Here is an 18,558-nt window from a genome sequence, read left to right on the forward strand (position 1 = left end):
CTCGTCCTAAAGTGAGAAGTGAAGTGTTATCCCAATATTAACGAACTATGGGTGATATGGAAGATGTCCCAAAACCAAGCCATCCACGATCAGAACCTCATGCAATTATCTGTCAGGTCTGGGAGGGATGTCATCAGAATAACAGAGTCCACATCAATCAAGCTTCACTCCACACAAAGGTGACTTAAGGAGCAGAACACTGTAACCCAAACCAGGCAACACCACTGGTCACCTTGACCCAGTCCCCAAAACACCACCCTCTTCACTGGCCTTCCCTGCTCCCAAGTCCATCCCAACAGAAGGATCACCAGAATCCACTGAGAATGCTGTGGAAAAGGCTCAACACAAATGGGGAAACTGAGGCTGCGAGCAATTAGGTATCCTTCCAAAATCCTAATTGATAAAAACTGAGATTCCCCAAATCCCAACTAGACAATTCTTGTGAATAACAGCTGAATGAAATCTTGGGTACTAGCTCTCAGTATTACCTAGTAATTGACCCACTGTCAATCATGACTGCCCAAAGAGAATTCGATGAACAACTTCAACAGCAGCCAAGTCGTGTAACAGTGTCAGCAATAGGTACTTACTGATAATGTTAAACTCCACCCCACAACAACCCTATGAGGGAAGTCCTGTTAATTGTTCCCCATTTCACAGATGGGAAAACTGAGGCATTGAGCAACTACAAGTACTTGCAGAATCTTAACTGAACATTTCCCCCAGCAAAGAACCTGACTTCATTTGTCAGTCTTATTTGCCAAGCAACATTTACACCTTGAAATTCACATGTGCAACTATTAATCCTACATCAGGGTGTGCTATAGTTCTAAGGAGTTGAACTGCCAAAAAAAATAACAGGCTCCAACTCTTCCTGCCCTTTCTTTATTGGCCAAGTGTCTCCGATGGACCCCACATCTTCCTGATGTGGAAATCAGTACCACCATCACTTTGGCATGTGATAACCACTGGAACCGTGGAATTCTCAGCAAGCACCATCTCACCCATGATGATCGAATACAAGTTAAGCATCCCTGACTCAAAAATCTAAACATCTCCATGACCCAAAACTGAGAACCAACATGATGCAACAAGTAAAAATTCCATAATGACCTTGTGACATAGCCCAGTCAAAACACGGACACAGTAAAAATGTCCTATAAAATCAGCCTCAAGCTGTCTATATAAGGTTCATATGAAACAAATGAATTTCATGCTCAGTCCTGGTTCTCAATTCCAAGACATTTCATTTTATATTATGCAAATATTGCAAAACCTGAAATCACCAGGCATGGTGGCGCTCTCCTGTAATCCCAGTAGTTTGGGAGGCTGAGGCAGGAGGATCGCGAATTCAAAGCGAGCTTCAGCAAAATCGGGGTGCTAAGCAACTCAGCAGGACCCTGTCTCTAAATAAAATACAAAAATGGGCTGGGGATGTGGCTCAGTGGTTGAGTGCTGCTGACCTGGTAAACTGTCCCCCCCACAAAAAAACCCTGAAATACTCCCAAGCATTTTCGATAAGGATATATGGATATCAATCTGTACCATTATCTGATATCTATCTCACTCTCCTTATTTTCTCTATTACACCTAACAAACCAGTTCATAGCCTCTGAAGGATTCCTCAAATCACTATCCTAATCTGAATTTCAGAGAGAAAATATCAATTAAAACAAGTGTTGACAAGCGGTGGCCTGTGAACCCTATCTAACCAGAAACCTGTTTTTGCACAGCCTGTGAAGAAAGAATGCTTTATTGTAGTTCTAAATGGTTGGGTGGAAAAGTTGAAAGAACAGGACTTCCTGACACAGACAAATTCCACAAAACTCAAATTCATAAAGTTTTATCTGAACACAGCCCTGTACTCTCTGTGGCTGCTCCGACCCCATAACAGCCAATCTGAGTAGCTGAAACTGAGACCACGTGACCCGAAAAGTCCAAGATGTGTCTTTTCAGAAAAAGTGTGCCAGTGCCTCAACTTACACCACTGGCAGACGAGGTACCCACATCCAGACACCGTGCATTCCACGGGGACCAGACAGAGGCTGCTGAAGCCCACCCAAGGAAGGACATCAATCATGCCTCCATCCCAAAGATAGCATCGCTTATGTCCATTCTTAACTGAATAACGAGAGAAGTTTTAGGCCTTTCCTTTCTTGGCCTCAATGGCAATTGGAGATGCTGATGGGATATAACTTCCAATTTCCTGAGTAACAGCATTATCATTCTAAATTGACGAACTGTAAATAGCCGGCCACTTTACACTTCTTCCTGACTGATATCAGAGCCGAAAAGAACAAAATGATAAATTTTCTTTGGGTTTCTTTGCATGAAGCTATATATATATTATATATATGTAATTTTGGCCTTCATCTCCCAATTTCCTTCATTTATCAGAAATGGTGACAAAAAGGCTCTAATTAGATAATTCTAATCACAAAGAACTGGATGTGATGGAAGACTTCAGAATCACTATCTGCTAGGAGCAAAACAAAACAGATAGGCTTTTCTCCCTGTAGGGGCAGGAGATTTATCAATAGACAAAAGGATGCAAAAAGCCAATAGATAAGGTGTAATTAAAGATCAGACCTATAAATTTCACACTGACACAAATTTAACAGGATTTGCAGGCGGAAATTCAGAATTTAAAACCAGAGCATTCACGATGAAAGGAGAGCTTTCGGCTCTATATGCAACAACATTGCATAATGCATAGATTTATTATTAAGACTAATACTCTATGACTTTCAGCTCCTTCATATAAGCAATCCGAATTTTTCAGTGTCAAAGTAATTTCCAAAGTGGTCTATCTTCCTCAAGTATTCTTTCTTAATTAGCTATAATCCATTTTCCATATATTTTTGAGCTTTGCAATCTCTTTATGAAATCACAATCCACCAGTCACATTTTGGTTAACTGTGGGGACCCTGCTGCAAAAATGTCTCCATATGGTATATCTCTATTCCCCCCAACTTAAAATGAAAGAAAATTATTTCCAATATAATTGTCAAGACAGCTGTAACAAGGATCTCTCATTTCACTGGCTCAAAGGGTAATAGTCAAAATATAAATGAAAACTACTGCAGTCTATGGAACTACAATAAATTCCACAAACAAGCCTGATTCGAAAATAAAGATAAAGCATAAAATAAAGCATTTCTCCGCTTAGTTTTAGATATCTAATGCTTTGTAATACTTAGCAGAAGTTTAAGCAGCTGAAGACGAGCCTTACCATTTGTGATCTCTGAAAAACATAGCCACCAAAGAAACAGAAAAGAAAATGTGCATCTTCAGGAAAGTCACAAGTTAGGTACAATAACTCATGAATGAGTTCAGAAATAAATGCAAATTGAGGGAGAAAACAGGTGGGAAAGATTAACAACCTTGAGAAAAACAGGTTTGAAGATTTTCAACTTCACTAGTAGTGAACTATAAAAGGGTGCAATAAACAGAACTCAGGTGTGAATGTGATACAAGCAGGATTTTGAGCCAGACTTGACCAGATGCCTATAGTGCCAATCCCAACAGCATGACTTACCCGAGTAGGCCCAGTATGGGTCCCCTGAAGCCTTGCGTCTGCGGATCTGCACTGAGCTGCCGTGTCTGCTGTCATGCAGGGTCCCGACGTAGCCTTCCGTCAACGCTGCAAGTGGGAGAGGAGACCCACAGTGAGACAAAGTCATCACCCCACCACATACACACAGGGGGTCTCATGAACAGATCGGGGAGACTTCAGAGAAGCAAAGACCTTGGAGAACCCACAGATTATCATGACTACTGCTCATATAATAACAGCTTTCCATGAGCCCTTCACTTTGTAGCAAAAGCACAGGACATTAACTCCTTTGTATGCACTATTTATTTATTATTTTTTTTGGTCTGCAAAACACCACCGTGCAGTAGAACAAACAATGAGCCAACTGAAGTCTCAAGAAGTGGTTGTAACTGTCACTGGCCCAAGGTCAGATAAATAGTAGAACTGGAATCTATGACTTTGGTTCTCACATCAATAAGCCCAGGTCCCCTGGCCTATGTGATCTTCACAGAGCTGGGGCTCATTCTACTTGTTTTATAAGTAGAGGAAAAACTCACAAACACATACTGGTCCCAGGACCCCTAGGTAAGCATGCAGACCAGGGTATCATGGCCTATGCCACCCAAAGAAAGCACAGTGTGACACGAGAATGACTCCCGTGGTGAATACCCGTGTTCCACACCCTTGGGCCCACAAATAGTCACCTGCAGTACTGAGCCCCCGAAACAAGAAGCCCCCGCAAAAATCTCAGAAAAGAAACACCACTTAATGATGTATTTTTTTTTTTTTTTTTTTTTTTTGGAAAACTCGAAATGAATCCGATCCGTCAAGCAAAAGCAAAAATATTCAACCCCATTATGGAGAGTTCCCATCTGCCTGCTCCCGCGTTCAAAGACCCTTCTCCCAGCCTCTTCATGGATGCAAATTTCTCTTGTTGTGAATCCACACCTGAATGCACTGATATATTAGATGAGAAATATCACAGGTGCCCGGAATCCAAAATGAAACAGAATTATACTCCAACAATACCCACCACCTGACGATGTTAATATTCAAATCCACCCAAACAAAATCAAGTGCTTTGCAAAAGTAAAAGAAAATGGGGAGAGGAACTGTATATTCAATTTAAGATGAAGAGAGCCACGGGAAAGCACAATACATTTTCCATTCCAAATTCGTCAATAATAATAATATTATGATGTAGCTTTGAGGAGGATGTGACAGGCTGGAACAGAAAAATCAGGAAAAAGAAGTACTTTGTGCTTCCACTTCAAGTGCGCAGACAAGCTTTAACACAAGTAATGCCTGAGCAGAGAGATTCTGTAGAGTATGAGCCCTTTAGAGGAAAGGGGGAATCTGATTAACCCCAAAACATAACCAAACAGTAGACCTAGTATCCCCATATTTATTCACTGATCCTGATTAAATTACTACCCATCCATAAACTACAATGAAGGCTTAGGTACCCATCATCCAATGTATCCTGCGATTCTAGAGATGTACCCTTCAGAGCCCCCAGGAAGTTGGCCATTTTGAGCTTCTAGAGGTCAAAAGTTAAGTTTCTCACATTCTAGTCCCCTAATCCACTAACCCTCCACAAAATAAAACTGAATTATTAATCATTAAGATTATTTATGTTCTTTGCATATGGGAAACTTTTTTATTTGCCTATTTTCTCTGCTTTAAGTAAGTTCTGTCAATTAACTCTTTCTCCTTGTGTCCACACAAAAGGAGTAAAAAATGACTGATTATACAATGCTTTTTAAATGCCTGTAAAGAAATGACATTTTGTAAGTGGCCCTGGATTTAGACTGAGGCCAAGAGACCACACCAACATGTAAGTTTAACCACAGTAACTGAGCTTTGCCTGGGTGCAGAAGCACCTGCAGCCAATTAATATTAGATTGCAAAAAATTAATGGGTAACCAGCCAACCAGGTGACTGACTAAGCTGTAGCCTGTTAAGTTCTTGTTTTTCCTCTGTCTCATCTTCATTTCCCTATAAATGCCGTCGGATCACATGTTGGTTGGAGTTCTCAGAACCCACTCAATCCACAAATCATTTTTTGGTTTTGTTCAAATAAACTCTGCTAAATTCAATTGACCTAAGGATGTTCCTTTTAACACAACACAGTAGAAATTTACTCCACAGTCTCCTCATTTGCAATAATAAACCTAAGTGGGTATTACAGATTGGACAGCCACTCCCTGTCATCCCCAATCTTGCCAGCTCTAGCGATAGACTTTGTTTGGTTTCAGCCTGTCAATCACTATATCATCGCCCTGTTTCCACTGATGCATCCTGGCCTAGGGATATCAGCCAATCAGACATTCTTCTTTCCTTCTAGAGGTGTTATAACATTAGCCCAGAGCCTTGAGAGAGTGGCCAAGGATCAAGTAAGGTATCAACAGAGGGGATAAAAAATGGAACCAAGTCAGAGGAGGCAAACCTATAGATGAACTCTCTTGATAATGTCTATGACCTGGACAAAGGCAATTTAAAGCCAGCCCTATCTGTGGCTTTATAGCTTCATGAACCAATTACCTGTTCAAGTGTCTTTTTCTCTTTCTCACATGCAAAAGATACGCCAGTGAGACCCACAGTGTCTTGTAAACAGTTGCTTCAACTTCTGATTGCCAATTTCTCCATTCATAAAGGGCCATTGTTAGAATAGTGGTTTGAACTGCTTTTAACCAAAAAAGCCAGGTGTGGTGGCGCAGGCCTGTAACCCCAGCAGCTTAGGAGGCTGAAACAGAAGGATCCCAGGTTCAATACCAGCTTCATCAAATTAGCAAGGTCCTAAGCAACTTAGCAAGACCCTGTATCAAATTTTTAAAAAATATTTTTTAAAAGGGCTGTGGATGCAACTCAGTGTTGAGCACTCCTGGGTTCAATCCCTTATATCAAAAGGGGAGGGGGAAAAAACACAAAACTATACCCTGGAATTTGGATTTAATTGGTCTGGGGTGGAGCTAAGACACCAGTTTGGGGTGTTGCTATGTAGCTCAGGCTAGCCCCAAACTCCTGCCTCAGTCTTCTGGGTAGCTGGGGCTGTGGGAATGAAAAACTGCTTCTGCCTCTGTGTGATTCTACATTGAAGCCAGAGATAAAAACCAGCAAATGTCCCAAGGGAGCTGGGCCTAATGTTGCCCTTATCTTTGACATTCCCAACTCTTGTCCTCAAGGTCTGTAACTTCACAGCCAAAGGCTTCACACTGTTGCAGGGTTGGCAGAGCACAGGGGAGCTGGCCTGCTGCAGAACTGACCAAAACATGGCTCCAAACTGAGCAAGAACAGAGTTCTAACCTGAAAGCTCACAAACAAACCAGGTGGGAAATTAAGGAAGGAATGGGGTGTTCTTCAAGGACATTAATTCCTCCCCATGCTCTGATGGAACTCAGACTCGTAATCCCCACTACCCCCGATTCCCAGAACCTCTGGGATCATCAGGATAGTGCAAGGCGCACAGAGACTGCCAGGAAGGTCTCGTATTGGAGGAGCATCAGTGCTGCCCAGTGGCAGGTCCACAGCTGAGTCAGGTAAGCCCACATCTCCAGGCCCCTTGCTTAGATCAGGACCTGTATCCCAATAGGCCATCAGGTTTGAGGTCCCACCCTTAACCAGCTCCCAAAACAAACTAAATTATTAATGCAAAAGCAAATCCACAAAGATATATCCAGTTGAAGAAACAGAGAAGTTCACACCATAAGATTCTCCCCTATGCACTCAATACCCGTAATGAGCAGTCACCTTCTAAGTGACGTAGGGAACATGGATCTGAGCTGAGCAGCAGAAACTGCCTGTCTAAAGATGGGTCTCTTGGGACAAAACAGGAGCTGCGGTAATGCCGAACACAGCCCAGCTGACAAGTAGTAACAGAAGAGCTGAGAGCCACCCCAAGGGAGATGGGTCCCCCTTGTCTTGCTCACTCTCCCTCAAAGTACTGAAGTACAAGGTGTGTTCCACATAACCAGGGCAGCTTGGGCAGGAAAACTTGCTTCTGAAAGCCATATTCCATGGGTTCTGAAGGACTCAAGGGACCCAGGAAAAGCGCATGTGTTTCCTGGACTACTGCCAAAACACCCCCAGAATGGAGCTCCCCCACATACTGTGTGTTCATGAATAGTGAGTGAATGAATGAATGACAGAAAAGTCCAAGGCGACTACTCTGGCAGGTAGAGGATGTAACAGTATGTGTATGTGTATGTGTATGTGTATGTGTGTGCATACATAACAAAAACGCCACCTTCTCCTTCAGAAAGATCTGAAGCAGGAACCATCCTGACTACCTAATAAGCAAACCCTCAGGGAGGCCATGCAGAAAGGAACAGTGTAGCCAAGGACTCTATCACTTGGCACCAGATTTGTTTTGTTCAACACATAAATTATTCATTAAAGGTGTCTATATTTAGTTTTCCCTTTTATTACATCTGTCAGTAATGTGTGATTCCTTACCCCAAGCCCCAATAAAAACATCATCATGTATTACTGGATTGCTGCATAAATTAAAACAAAATTTTAAGTTCTCTCCTCAATGCACTTCAGTTAATAATAACGTGATTCTAAAAAAAACAATTTTCTAGAAACTATTATTTGAAAACCAGTCAAAATGTATATAGAGTATATTAAACAACTTCATATTGTATTGGCAAGGAACAGAAGATTTGCAAATAGAAACAGTCTGTGGTTCCCAAGTAAAGCTACAGAGTCAGCACACCAAATTCAATCAATTTTAATACTCTTTGTACCCTCCTAAGCTCAAACAGCCAACCGATGGCGGCATGGCAATGATATGGTATGGCTATGAATCATGCTATTGATTTTCAATATCTTCTGTGCAGAAAATTAAATTATGCAAATGCATGCCTTTACGAATCCTTACCTTAATGTGAAATTGCATAGTTGCTTATGTCAGCAACTTAATTACACAATTAAAAATGGAGCATGCTTATGAAAATATGTAGCTTCACTTCAGAACAGAAAATAAGCGTAAATCTGCCTATGGTTATCATGGGAGGGAGGACTGGGTTATGCAAACATGTTATTCGACCAGGTTCTACAGCACCAAACCACTATGGTTTATGGAGCTAAATTCATTTGTCAAAGGAAAGCCCAGGAGGACTTTTTATCATATTATAACATTACAACTTACTGGAAGGACAGTTATATATGGAGACGTATACACAGCTGTATATCTCTTCAAAGTGGTCAATTCTAGTATTATTTGCGCCCCACCCCCACCCCACCACACACACACACACACACACACACACACACACACACACACACCGTTGGTGAGGTGACAAACCAGAGCATAAGGAATTTTGAACTTAAAGTTGCCCTTGAGGGTTGGATCATGTGCAAGGAAGATTCCAGCCACTCCCATCCTCCAGGAGAATCTGGGTCTCTCAATTCCAACAAGATGAAAGCGGAGATTTCAAAACCAATAGTATTAACTAGCCAGGGATGCTTACATCTCCCTCAGCAAGAGGAATCTTAAGTCAACCTGGTTGCTAGGCAGAGAGTTAAATGAGTGACAGGTATTTTCATCAGGGAGTTTTCAGAAACTCCATCTCCTCTCAGAACTTCTATGGAGCCTACCTCATTTCCAGCCTGAAGCGAAAAAGATAAAAATGTTTCCAGCCCCAAAGGCCCAATCCTTTCCTATAAAAATACCCTCAGAGTTACCTACTACTGAAGATATCAACGCAACTGCTTCCTATGTGCATGATTTAATTTCCCACAGCTACCGGACATAGTTTATATGAATAAATGTTTTTATTCTGGGAATATTAAAGCAGATGTGTAACCCATCTGCCTAAACTGGATCTTCAGGAGAATTCTGTGTAGTCAGTGTTCTCAGTGTTTCACAGATATTTTGACTTGGGGGTGGTGGGTTGGGGGGGGACTTCAAGCTGTGTTAACTCTTTGATATTTTGCAGGAAACCTTTTTCCATCTAAGAGCCTTGCCCCTTTAGGCATATTAAATAATGTTCTTGACATTCAGTTCTTAGGTTTTCCTATCAGAAAGAAGCAAGAATCACTGAGTCCGGGTTAGATTATAATAAAGTCACTACCTGGGGGTAGAAAACTTTTTTCTTCCAAAACTGAAATTAGAGAGTACAATGCCCTACTTTCTTCTGACAAAGGCGGTCCATTTCTACGTGCATTTGTATACGGGAATGGGAATAGAAGTCCAAGATGTCCACCAAGAAAAGAAGTCAAGAGGCCACCAAAGTTTTCAAAAGAACCACTCACGGTAGTCCTTCATCATCCCGGATAGACCCACAACGTCCACTTGATCTCTGCTGTCTTGATCTTCCGTGGGGAAAAGTGGGCCCACGGCACAGGTTATACATGGGTGAAGGCAGATAATCAGAACATCCCAAAGTTCCTTCTACAACCTGACTGGTCATCTTGGGCCCAAAGCCAACTACAGCAATAATACATAAAGTTATTTCCACTTCACCCCATAGCCACTTCTAGATCATTCCACAGGATGAAGAGCTGGGCAGAATAATTCAACTCCCAGAAACCAAACTGGAAAACAGCGGAACACAGAAATGTTGAGGGCCCCTGTGCCAGAATGTAGAATTACTTAGGATGATGGACAGGTCACACTCACATCAGGAGTTTTCTTTTCTTCCTCCAGAGTCACTGCCAAAAAACGAGCCCACTAAAAATAAGCAATAGGCACTCTCATTTTCGAGTCCGGAATACAGATTTTCAGAATGGCAGACAAGCAGTGAAGCAGGCTGTTTATATCTATTATAACTGCTCATACAACAAACAAATTAAAGATCCCTCAAGGACGGCAAAATCTGCATTCAAGCACAATTTTCTCCAAATTTTTAAAGAGCATTTAAGAACATGAAATCCCACACAATAGTCTGAAATGAATATATCTTTATCTTTTTTTGGGCCTACAATAGGCAAAAGGATCAAATTATAGTTAAAAGTAATTAAATATTCCAATCAGCCTCTCATTTCCTTTGTGCCTGTGTTTCAATTAATTGTGTTAAAAACGTACTTGGTGAGTGTCCCAAATAGTAGGATCAAGAAGTGTGTTCTTCTACAACTACTTCATTACAAACGGTCCTCCTAGCTGTTTGTGATACTGAGTTAACCTCAAATACAATAGATAATATTACAGTAGATTGCCAATTTTATCATATTCAAATGTCTCTATTGTCTCAACTAAGAAAATTTTTTCATCATCTCAAGTGATAAAGAGATCTAATATAGAGTCATGATTTCTTTCTTTCTTTCTTTTTTGTTTTGTTTTTAAGATAAGTAAAATGAATTACTAAAACTCAGAGGCAAAAGTAAAAGGAATCAGACAGCAATGTTGTATCCCAAGAGGCAAAAGAAACACAAACTGCCCTTGTAAAAATGAGTTGTCAGGTGGGAGAGCAAAATCCTGAGTTTCTCTTGTGAGTTTATTAAAAAATAATGTAGACCCAAAAAGGTAGAACCCATTTTTTAAAGAAATGAGGACTAAAAAGGGACCCCTCCCCCCAAAAAGAAAAATCCATCCCTCTGCTATTAACTCTCATAGTTTAAAAACTTAAGAAATTAAACACACACACACACACACACACACACACACACATTTCCAACAGGTCTAGAAAAAGCACACTTAGAAAATTGATTTATAATGAATGGGCTCATTATACATTTGTAAAGAAACTGAAAATATCTTTCTTTCATAGAGAAAACATCTTTAAAAAGAAAAAACTATGCCCCCAGCTTCTAAAAACTGTATAACATCGCATAGAAATATAACAACCCCGTCAAGCATAGTGGCACTCACCTGTAATCCAAGGGACTAGGGCATCTGAGGCAGGAGGATTGCCAAGTTTAAGGCCAGCCTCAACCAGTTAGCAAGGACCTACACAACTTAAAACACCCAGTCTCAAAATTTAAAAAAGTCTGGGACTGTAGTTTGTGGTAAAGTGCCCTTGGTTTCAACTGAGTATTCTAAGTAGGTAGGTAGGTAGGTAGGTAGGTAGACACACAGACAGACCCACACAGAGACAGTCTGTTTTTATCCTGTGGTGTGAAATGAATCAAGTCTCTTGATTCTGTTATTTATCCAGAAATTGAAGCATGTTCATGGAGAGCATTGTGGAAATGTCCCGGGCTGTGGATAGGTACTTACAGTTTGACAACTGCAGCATCTCTTTCAACATCTGAAAAATGTAGGGGATCCAGCCCAGAGATTGCATGGCCACCATACTGAACCTACCCATGCACCAGATGTTTTATCCTCTGTGTGTGTGTGTGTGTGTGTGTGTGTGTGTGTGTGTACAAGCAGGTAGAATTTCCAAAGTAGGAAAAGGCAGGGGAGAAACCGAATGTCATCTTTGTTTGGGGATTTTCTTTTTTTTTATGAGTGTGTATGGGGGAGGGGGGGGTGCTGGGGATTGAACCCAGGAGCACCTAACCACTAGCCACATCCCCAGCCCTTTTTATGTTTTTTTTATTTTTTGAGTCAGGGTCTCCCAAATTTGCTTAGGGCCTAAGTTACTGTGGCTAGCCTTGAACTTGCAATCTTCCTGCCTCAGCCTCCCAAGTCACTGGGATTACAGGCGTGCATCATCAAGCCCAGTTTGTCTTCTATTTTTTAACAGGAGATCTGGACCTTATTCCAAATTAGCAACAAAATGCTATATGAATTTTCTCCGTAGAGAAGAGCCAAGAATTTCCAACTGGCTCCAATCTCCACCCAGTCCCAGTTGATCAATTATATTTCTTAAATAGTCTACCTATGGCCCTCTGAGCATGCCCTGTGGCCTGGCACAATCGTGATTTATTTACTAAGTCAATTACTGCCCATGGGTTGAGTACTGTTAAAAGTATAATCAATACACCGGCTCATGTAATTCTTCCAATAATCCTAGTTTACATACAACATTCGGAAAAGATATGTAACTTGCCCAAAAATACAGAGACCTGAGCCAGATATTACTCTACAGACTGTAGAGTTAACACTATTACAATCTTTTTAAATTTACTTTTTATTTGTGTGTGTGTGTGTGTGTGTGTGTGTGTGTGTGTGTGTGTGTATTGCTGGGGATGGAACCCAGGGCCTCATACATGATAAGCAAGTGTTCCACCACTGAGACACACCTCTGGCCTCTTACAGATATTGATCACAAAACTGAATTTTTCACATTCACAAAAAGTCTTTTGAGTTAATAGCTACTCCACTTGCTCAAAGGTAAATAACATCACAAGTAAGTTCCTACATAAGCCTCAGACAACTAAAAATAGAAGAATTTCAAAAGAAGGAAGCTGTCTAGACAACTCCTCACACCAAAGGGAATTGTCAAAGATAAAAAAGCAAATTCCCAATACTAGAAGGAGAAAAATAAAAAAGAATGATTTTTTTTTCTACCATGTTGTTGAGGATCTCCAATTACAACTAGGCAAACATTGGTTATTGGTCTACCAAAAAAAAAAAAAGCCACTTCCATACCAAGTGGAAATACATATTGTTAAAACTTGGGGAAGGAATACAAAAGTGATATATGGATTAACAAATTCTCATCTTTCATATTCTTTTGCATAAAATGTGTAACTGACTACCGGATATATTTTTTTATTCTTAAGAAATGAACATTAATTTGAGCCTTTTATAGAGTCCAGTCAACAGACACACACACACACACACACACACACACACACACACACACACACATTCTATGTGAAATATTGAAATGCAATCAGTATTTTTTAAAAGGACAAAGAGTAGACAAATCCTACTTAAAAGTGGCTGGGCAACCATTTGCTGACCTCACCACATCCACCAACTCCACCAAAATACAATATCACCAAGCAGGTGATTCACAGCTCCAGAACTCGGAGCAGGTAAGTGCAATGGTTTGAAAAATGTCCCCCAAATTTCATGTTTTGGAGCCGTAAGACCCCGATCTATTCATTAGTGGTATTTGGAGCTGGGAAGTAGCACCTGTGGTAAGTGACTGGGTCATGAGGCTCTACCATCATGGACAGATTAACCCATTAACGGGTTAGGGAGGAGTGACATTATTATAAAAGCCAGTTGTGTCTGGCACGCTTGCTCTGTGTCTTACCACGTGAGGCCCTTCCACCGTGTTACAAATCAAGGTGACCCTCACCAGATGCCAGGGCCATGTCTTTGAGCTTTCCAGCCTCCACTAAGTAAGTTAAATGAACTTCTATTCTTTATAAACCACCCAGTCTGTGGTATTCAGTTATAGCAACAGAAAACAAAGACAGTAACCTTCACAATAACACAAATATCTACAGAGATAATCCCCAACCATGGTAAATTGTAGGTAAAAGCCCAGGCCCTACATTTGAGGATCAAATACAGAAGGCACTCCATACGTCCATCTAATCAATTTTGAGACCTGTGACCTCCAGGGCTAGGTTGGAGACATTCTTTAAACTCTGTCTGGCCAGTCATTCAGGAGACTGACTATTGCCCAGACATATGGACGACTGGTCATCAAGTTTCTATTCTCCCTCCACACTTATTTAAAGAGAGTTTCTGGGGCTGGAGATGTGGCTCAGCGGTAGCATGCTCGCCTGGCATGCGTGCGGCCCGGGTTCGATCCTCAGCACCACATACCAACAAAGATGTTGTGTCCGCTAAGAACTAAAAAATAAATATTAAAAATTCTCTCTCTCTCTCCTCTCTCACTCTCTCTAAAAAAAATAAAAAATAAAATAAAGAGAGTTTCTGTGGAGTCTGGGATCTCTCCATGGCATGGTGGTAGTATGCTACTGTATGGAGCGTCTATCCATATCTACTTACACACCCTCCTGCCTGCCCTCTAGGGCCTTAACTTATAAACCTGGTGAACAGAATGCAAAAATGGAATGAAACAAATGGCACAGGTGTGGGAGGAATATAATTGGAGAGAATGATCAGGGAAGGAGATGTTTTAGTGGAGGGCACTGGCAGGGAGGGAGGGTGGACTGGGGAACAGCCTACATAAGGATGTAAAAACGGAGTAAAATGTGGCCTAAGGAGGCTGGTCTGGTGGAAGCTTCTCAGCTGGGGAGCTAGTAGGGGGAAATAGAGGAAGAAGAAGGGCAGGATCCCCCAGGACCTCAGGGGAGACTGGGGAGCTCAATGGTGGCAGCCAATGTGGTCTCGTGTATCATATCCTTTAAAACAGCTGTATTGAGATATAATGGGTTTTAGTGTAATTACGGAGTTGTGCAACCATTACCATAATCTAATTTTAGAGCATTTTTACCCATGTATGCTTTTAAAACATGACTCTGAAGTGCAGGGAACAGATTGGAGGAAAGCTGGTGGGAGTCAAAGCTAAAGCTGATCTCCCTAGCCCCCCGGGAAGAGGGGGGTCAGGACAGAAAATTCACTAAGTGTATTCTTGCACTTGTGCACAGCAAGTCGGAGACATTCTCCCAGAAGCTAAATGTTGGAGAGCAAACATTTTACCCTAATATGTACATTTTCTGTTGTTTTCTACGGACATCACTTTGACCATTTTCACTTGAATTAAGAACCATCTAGAAATGAGTTGCCAGGTGCAGTGGCACGTGCCTGTAATCCCAGTGAGTCAGGAGGCTGAGTCAGGAGGATCACAAGTTCAAAGATGAGCTTGTGCAACTTGGCAAGACCCTAGGCTGTAGCTCTGCGGTACAGCATCCCTGGGTTCAGTTCTCCAGAAGGGGTGAGGGGTTGCTTATGCAATAGCAATTTAAAAGATAGCAGTTACGAGAGTCAAAGCAGATACAATTATTTACAAATACAATAAGGAAAAGAAAGAAGCAAGAATGATCTTTCTCACTATATTCTGTCAGAGCTACCTACTGCATAAAACTACATATCTGCAAGATCATGTAAAAAAATAATGATGATAATAAGCGCCTGTCTGTATGATCCTTGGAAAGGAACTGATTTGCTGTATTTCAGAGGGACCCTAAAGGGAGATATTTTAAAAACCCATTTTATGTTTAAGCAGGAATGAAAGCATGGCCTCAACCCCAGCTCTCCCAGAAATGGCTCTGGAGAAGAAGAAAACAAAAAGTCTCCCACAAGTAGCACTGAGCAACTGGAACAGAAGGCAACTTAGACAAAGGCCAATTGATAAATGAAATCAAAGGTAATTCATCTCTACACAATGATAAAGATTTGTCTTTAGCAACTGTTGAAGATTATCCATAATCATGCAAATGCACCCAGGGATAAACATGCTAGGCACTGATAGGGAGATAAATGACCAAAGAGGCTGCTTCCTCCTTCCTTTGGAGTCCCCCTGGAGGATTCTCTGCCTCCTGAAACCCTGAAAAACAGGCCAGGGGATGGCCTTCTTTGATTCAATCCCTGACACCTGTCGCTGGCGTTTTAAAAGAAAAATAATAATAACCCACGGAACTGGGTTAGTATTGCCCAGGCAACCACTTTAATGCTACTAGCCAGAATATCTCAGGGATACAAGTTCATTTTTTTGTTATCTCCATTTTTATTAAGTGTTAGATTTGCTTCCATTCCAGCAAGAATGAGGTGGGCTTTGTTCTCTTCAATTGCAGCAAAGAAATCCTCAGAAGAAATATCTTGCATTTTTTTTGCTTTGCTGGAAGAGGAGTTATTAACTTGAAATAACACAATACAAGTCTCGAGGAAAATAATTTAAGAGGGCTATTACGATCTTAAATAAAACGATTTAATTAAAAAATCCTAACCACATAAAAATTTTCACCAGATCACATCAAGATGGCTAAAGCACTTATCTCTAAGTCTATTTAGATAGCTCTAAAAGCAATTTCTTAAATAATTATGGGGGGGGGTGGAAATTCCCCGTTTTTAGAAAAAGGGCTATTTCACCAAACGTCCTTTTCCTGATGAAGAAAGGACAGCAATTAAATAAGCAAGGTTTGTTTCTTTTTCCTTCCCTGGTTCTGCTTCTTCTAAAGTCTTCTCAGGCTCGGACCAATTACATTACAAGACCCATCAAGAGTCAAATGGAAAAGCCGTTTTATGACTTTAGAAAGCTCAACTCCAAAATTGAAAGTTTCAGTTCAATATCTCCCCCCCCGCCGCCCTCAATACCTATTTATATACAAGAAGCATAGTGAAATCAATTTCAGGGAGACTTTTCTACTCTAAATTTAAATTCTTTTTATGACTGGAAGTCAGTCAAACATGGGACGGGAGGGGAAATAAAGAGACAGTGTTATCCTATTGGTTTAAAGTAAATATTCAGGCAACTTTTATATGTCTTTGGGGAGGGGGGCTCAGTATCAGGCAAAATTGAATGAAGCCAACTCCTCATTTGATTTTGCACAGCCGATAAGGATGTAGCATATGCAGTTGAATATTCTGGAACAAATTGGTACAACACGTGGGCTTAAGACTGCAGGGCCCTGGGTGACAGAGATTCTGAGTGGCTCGTGAAAAATCAACACTCCTTTAAAATATTACTTACAAAGGTCTATTCACCAGATGGGCTCTTAAATATCACCTCTGCATAATCGGCAAGGGAGTATTAAGTGAAGAGCCAGGGAGGTACTAGAAGCAAATAGAAACCCTGGGGTTTTTCTTTCCTGCTGTTGTGTTCAAGGTTTGGTTAATCCATCCTTTGTTGTTTAACACAATGGAACCCAAAACTGGAGAAAACCTTCTGCTGATTTTAGATCTTGTAGAGAGCCCCTGGATGATATCTGAGGTTTATTCCGGAATTAGTGTTATAGAAAAAGCAAGAAAAAAGAAAACACAGTGGGAGAAATGTATTGGGAACTTTTATTTTTTAAAGCTGATACTCTAACCAGGAAGTTCTTATTAAAATAATCCACCCAAAATGAAGAGAGACTCAATTCCAGCATAAAACAGTGGAAGGAACAGAGAAATGGGATTGAAGATACAGGGCCAGAAGGAAGGTTTTTTTAACATATGTTTGGGGAAGAAATACAGATTTTTTTTTTTAAACTCCATCTCAATGTCAAAGAAGTATATCCATTCCTAAAATTTCTCTTGCATACACTGCTTAAATTTCTAAAAGTAATAAAGATGCCAGGAACAAATAAGATTTCTTTTGCAATTACTGTGGAACAGGAGGGACAGTGCTGGGATTCCTTTAACTAGATGACCTCAGACTGACATCAGCAGAATGTCACTCCCAGGTTCAAAACCAGGCAAACACAGGTCAAAGTGGTGCCCACCTGTGATTCCAGCAGCTCTGGAGGATTAGAGTTCAAAGGCAGCCTCAGCAATGTAGGAGGCAATTTAGCAAGACCTTGTCTTAAAATAAATATAAAAAAGGCTGGGGATGTGGCTCAGTGGTTAAGTGCCCCTGGGTTCAATCCCCAATACAAAAAAAAAAAAAAAAAAAAAAAGGCAACCAAGGTCTAAGTCCCTTGCCAAAGCACTTTGTATGCGAAAGGAATTCAAACCCAGACACTATACCGATAGAGAAAAGAAAATAAATCTCCACTGATGCTCCACTATGAATGGTATAGATCTAGGGATTTTTTTTTTCAAATAAACATACACAAAGACCTAAACACAAAATTCCAAAACAACATATTCAGACCAAATGTAAGAGAAACCAGAAACCTCCTGGATGATACTAATGTGACATATTCTGTCTCAAGGATTCCACTAAGGCACTTAGATGCCCAACCCTATGTCCCAGAAGAAACAGAATGTGCTTTTGATCATCTTTTTAAGTGATTTCACACAGTAAAGTCCCTCTAGTTGCACCAAAAGACACTTTAATAAAAGTGATAATTCCTGCAAATTATTACAAGGCACACAAAGAGAATTCTAACACCACAACCGACACAGGAGGCATGACAATATCAACTAGCTGCAGAGAACACAAGACTCAGGAAGGGAATATTCCACACTGGTAGATGTTCACACAGTCACTGAGACCTGGAGATGAGAGGAGTCTCTAGTACCCCACCTTCCCACACAGAACCCCTGGCCACACGGGCTTAGGAAAACACGCGAAACTAAGCAAGGAAAGGAGGCGAAATGTCCCTACAGGGTTTCATTTTGA

General features: G+C 40.9%; 1 protein-coding gene across 2 annotated transcripts in view; it reads right to left on the minus strand.

Moving 5' to 3' along the window:
* The window catches only part of Ptprg (protein tyrosine phosphatase receptor type G), a 715,889-nt gene that overhangs the window by 535,807 nt on the left and 161,524 nt on the right, over positions 1-18,558 (minus strand). For both annotated transcript variants that reach the window (XM_077796194.1, XM_077796193.1), the window contains exon 2: positions 3,539-3,643. In XM_077796194.1, coding sequence (XP_077652320.1) covers positions 3,539-3,643 — 105 coding nt within the window. The remainder of the gene's footprint in view (positions 1-3,538; positions 3,644-18,558) is intronic.

The sequence above is a fragment of the Urocitellus parryii genome, chromosome 3 (genome assembly GCF_045843805.1).
Source record: "Urocitellus parryii isolate mUroPar1 chromosome 3, mUroPar1.hap1, whole genome shotgun sequence".
NCBI classification, from domain to species: Eukaryota; Metazoa; Chordata; class Mammalia; order Rodentia; family Sciuridae; genus Urocitellus; species Urocitellus parryii.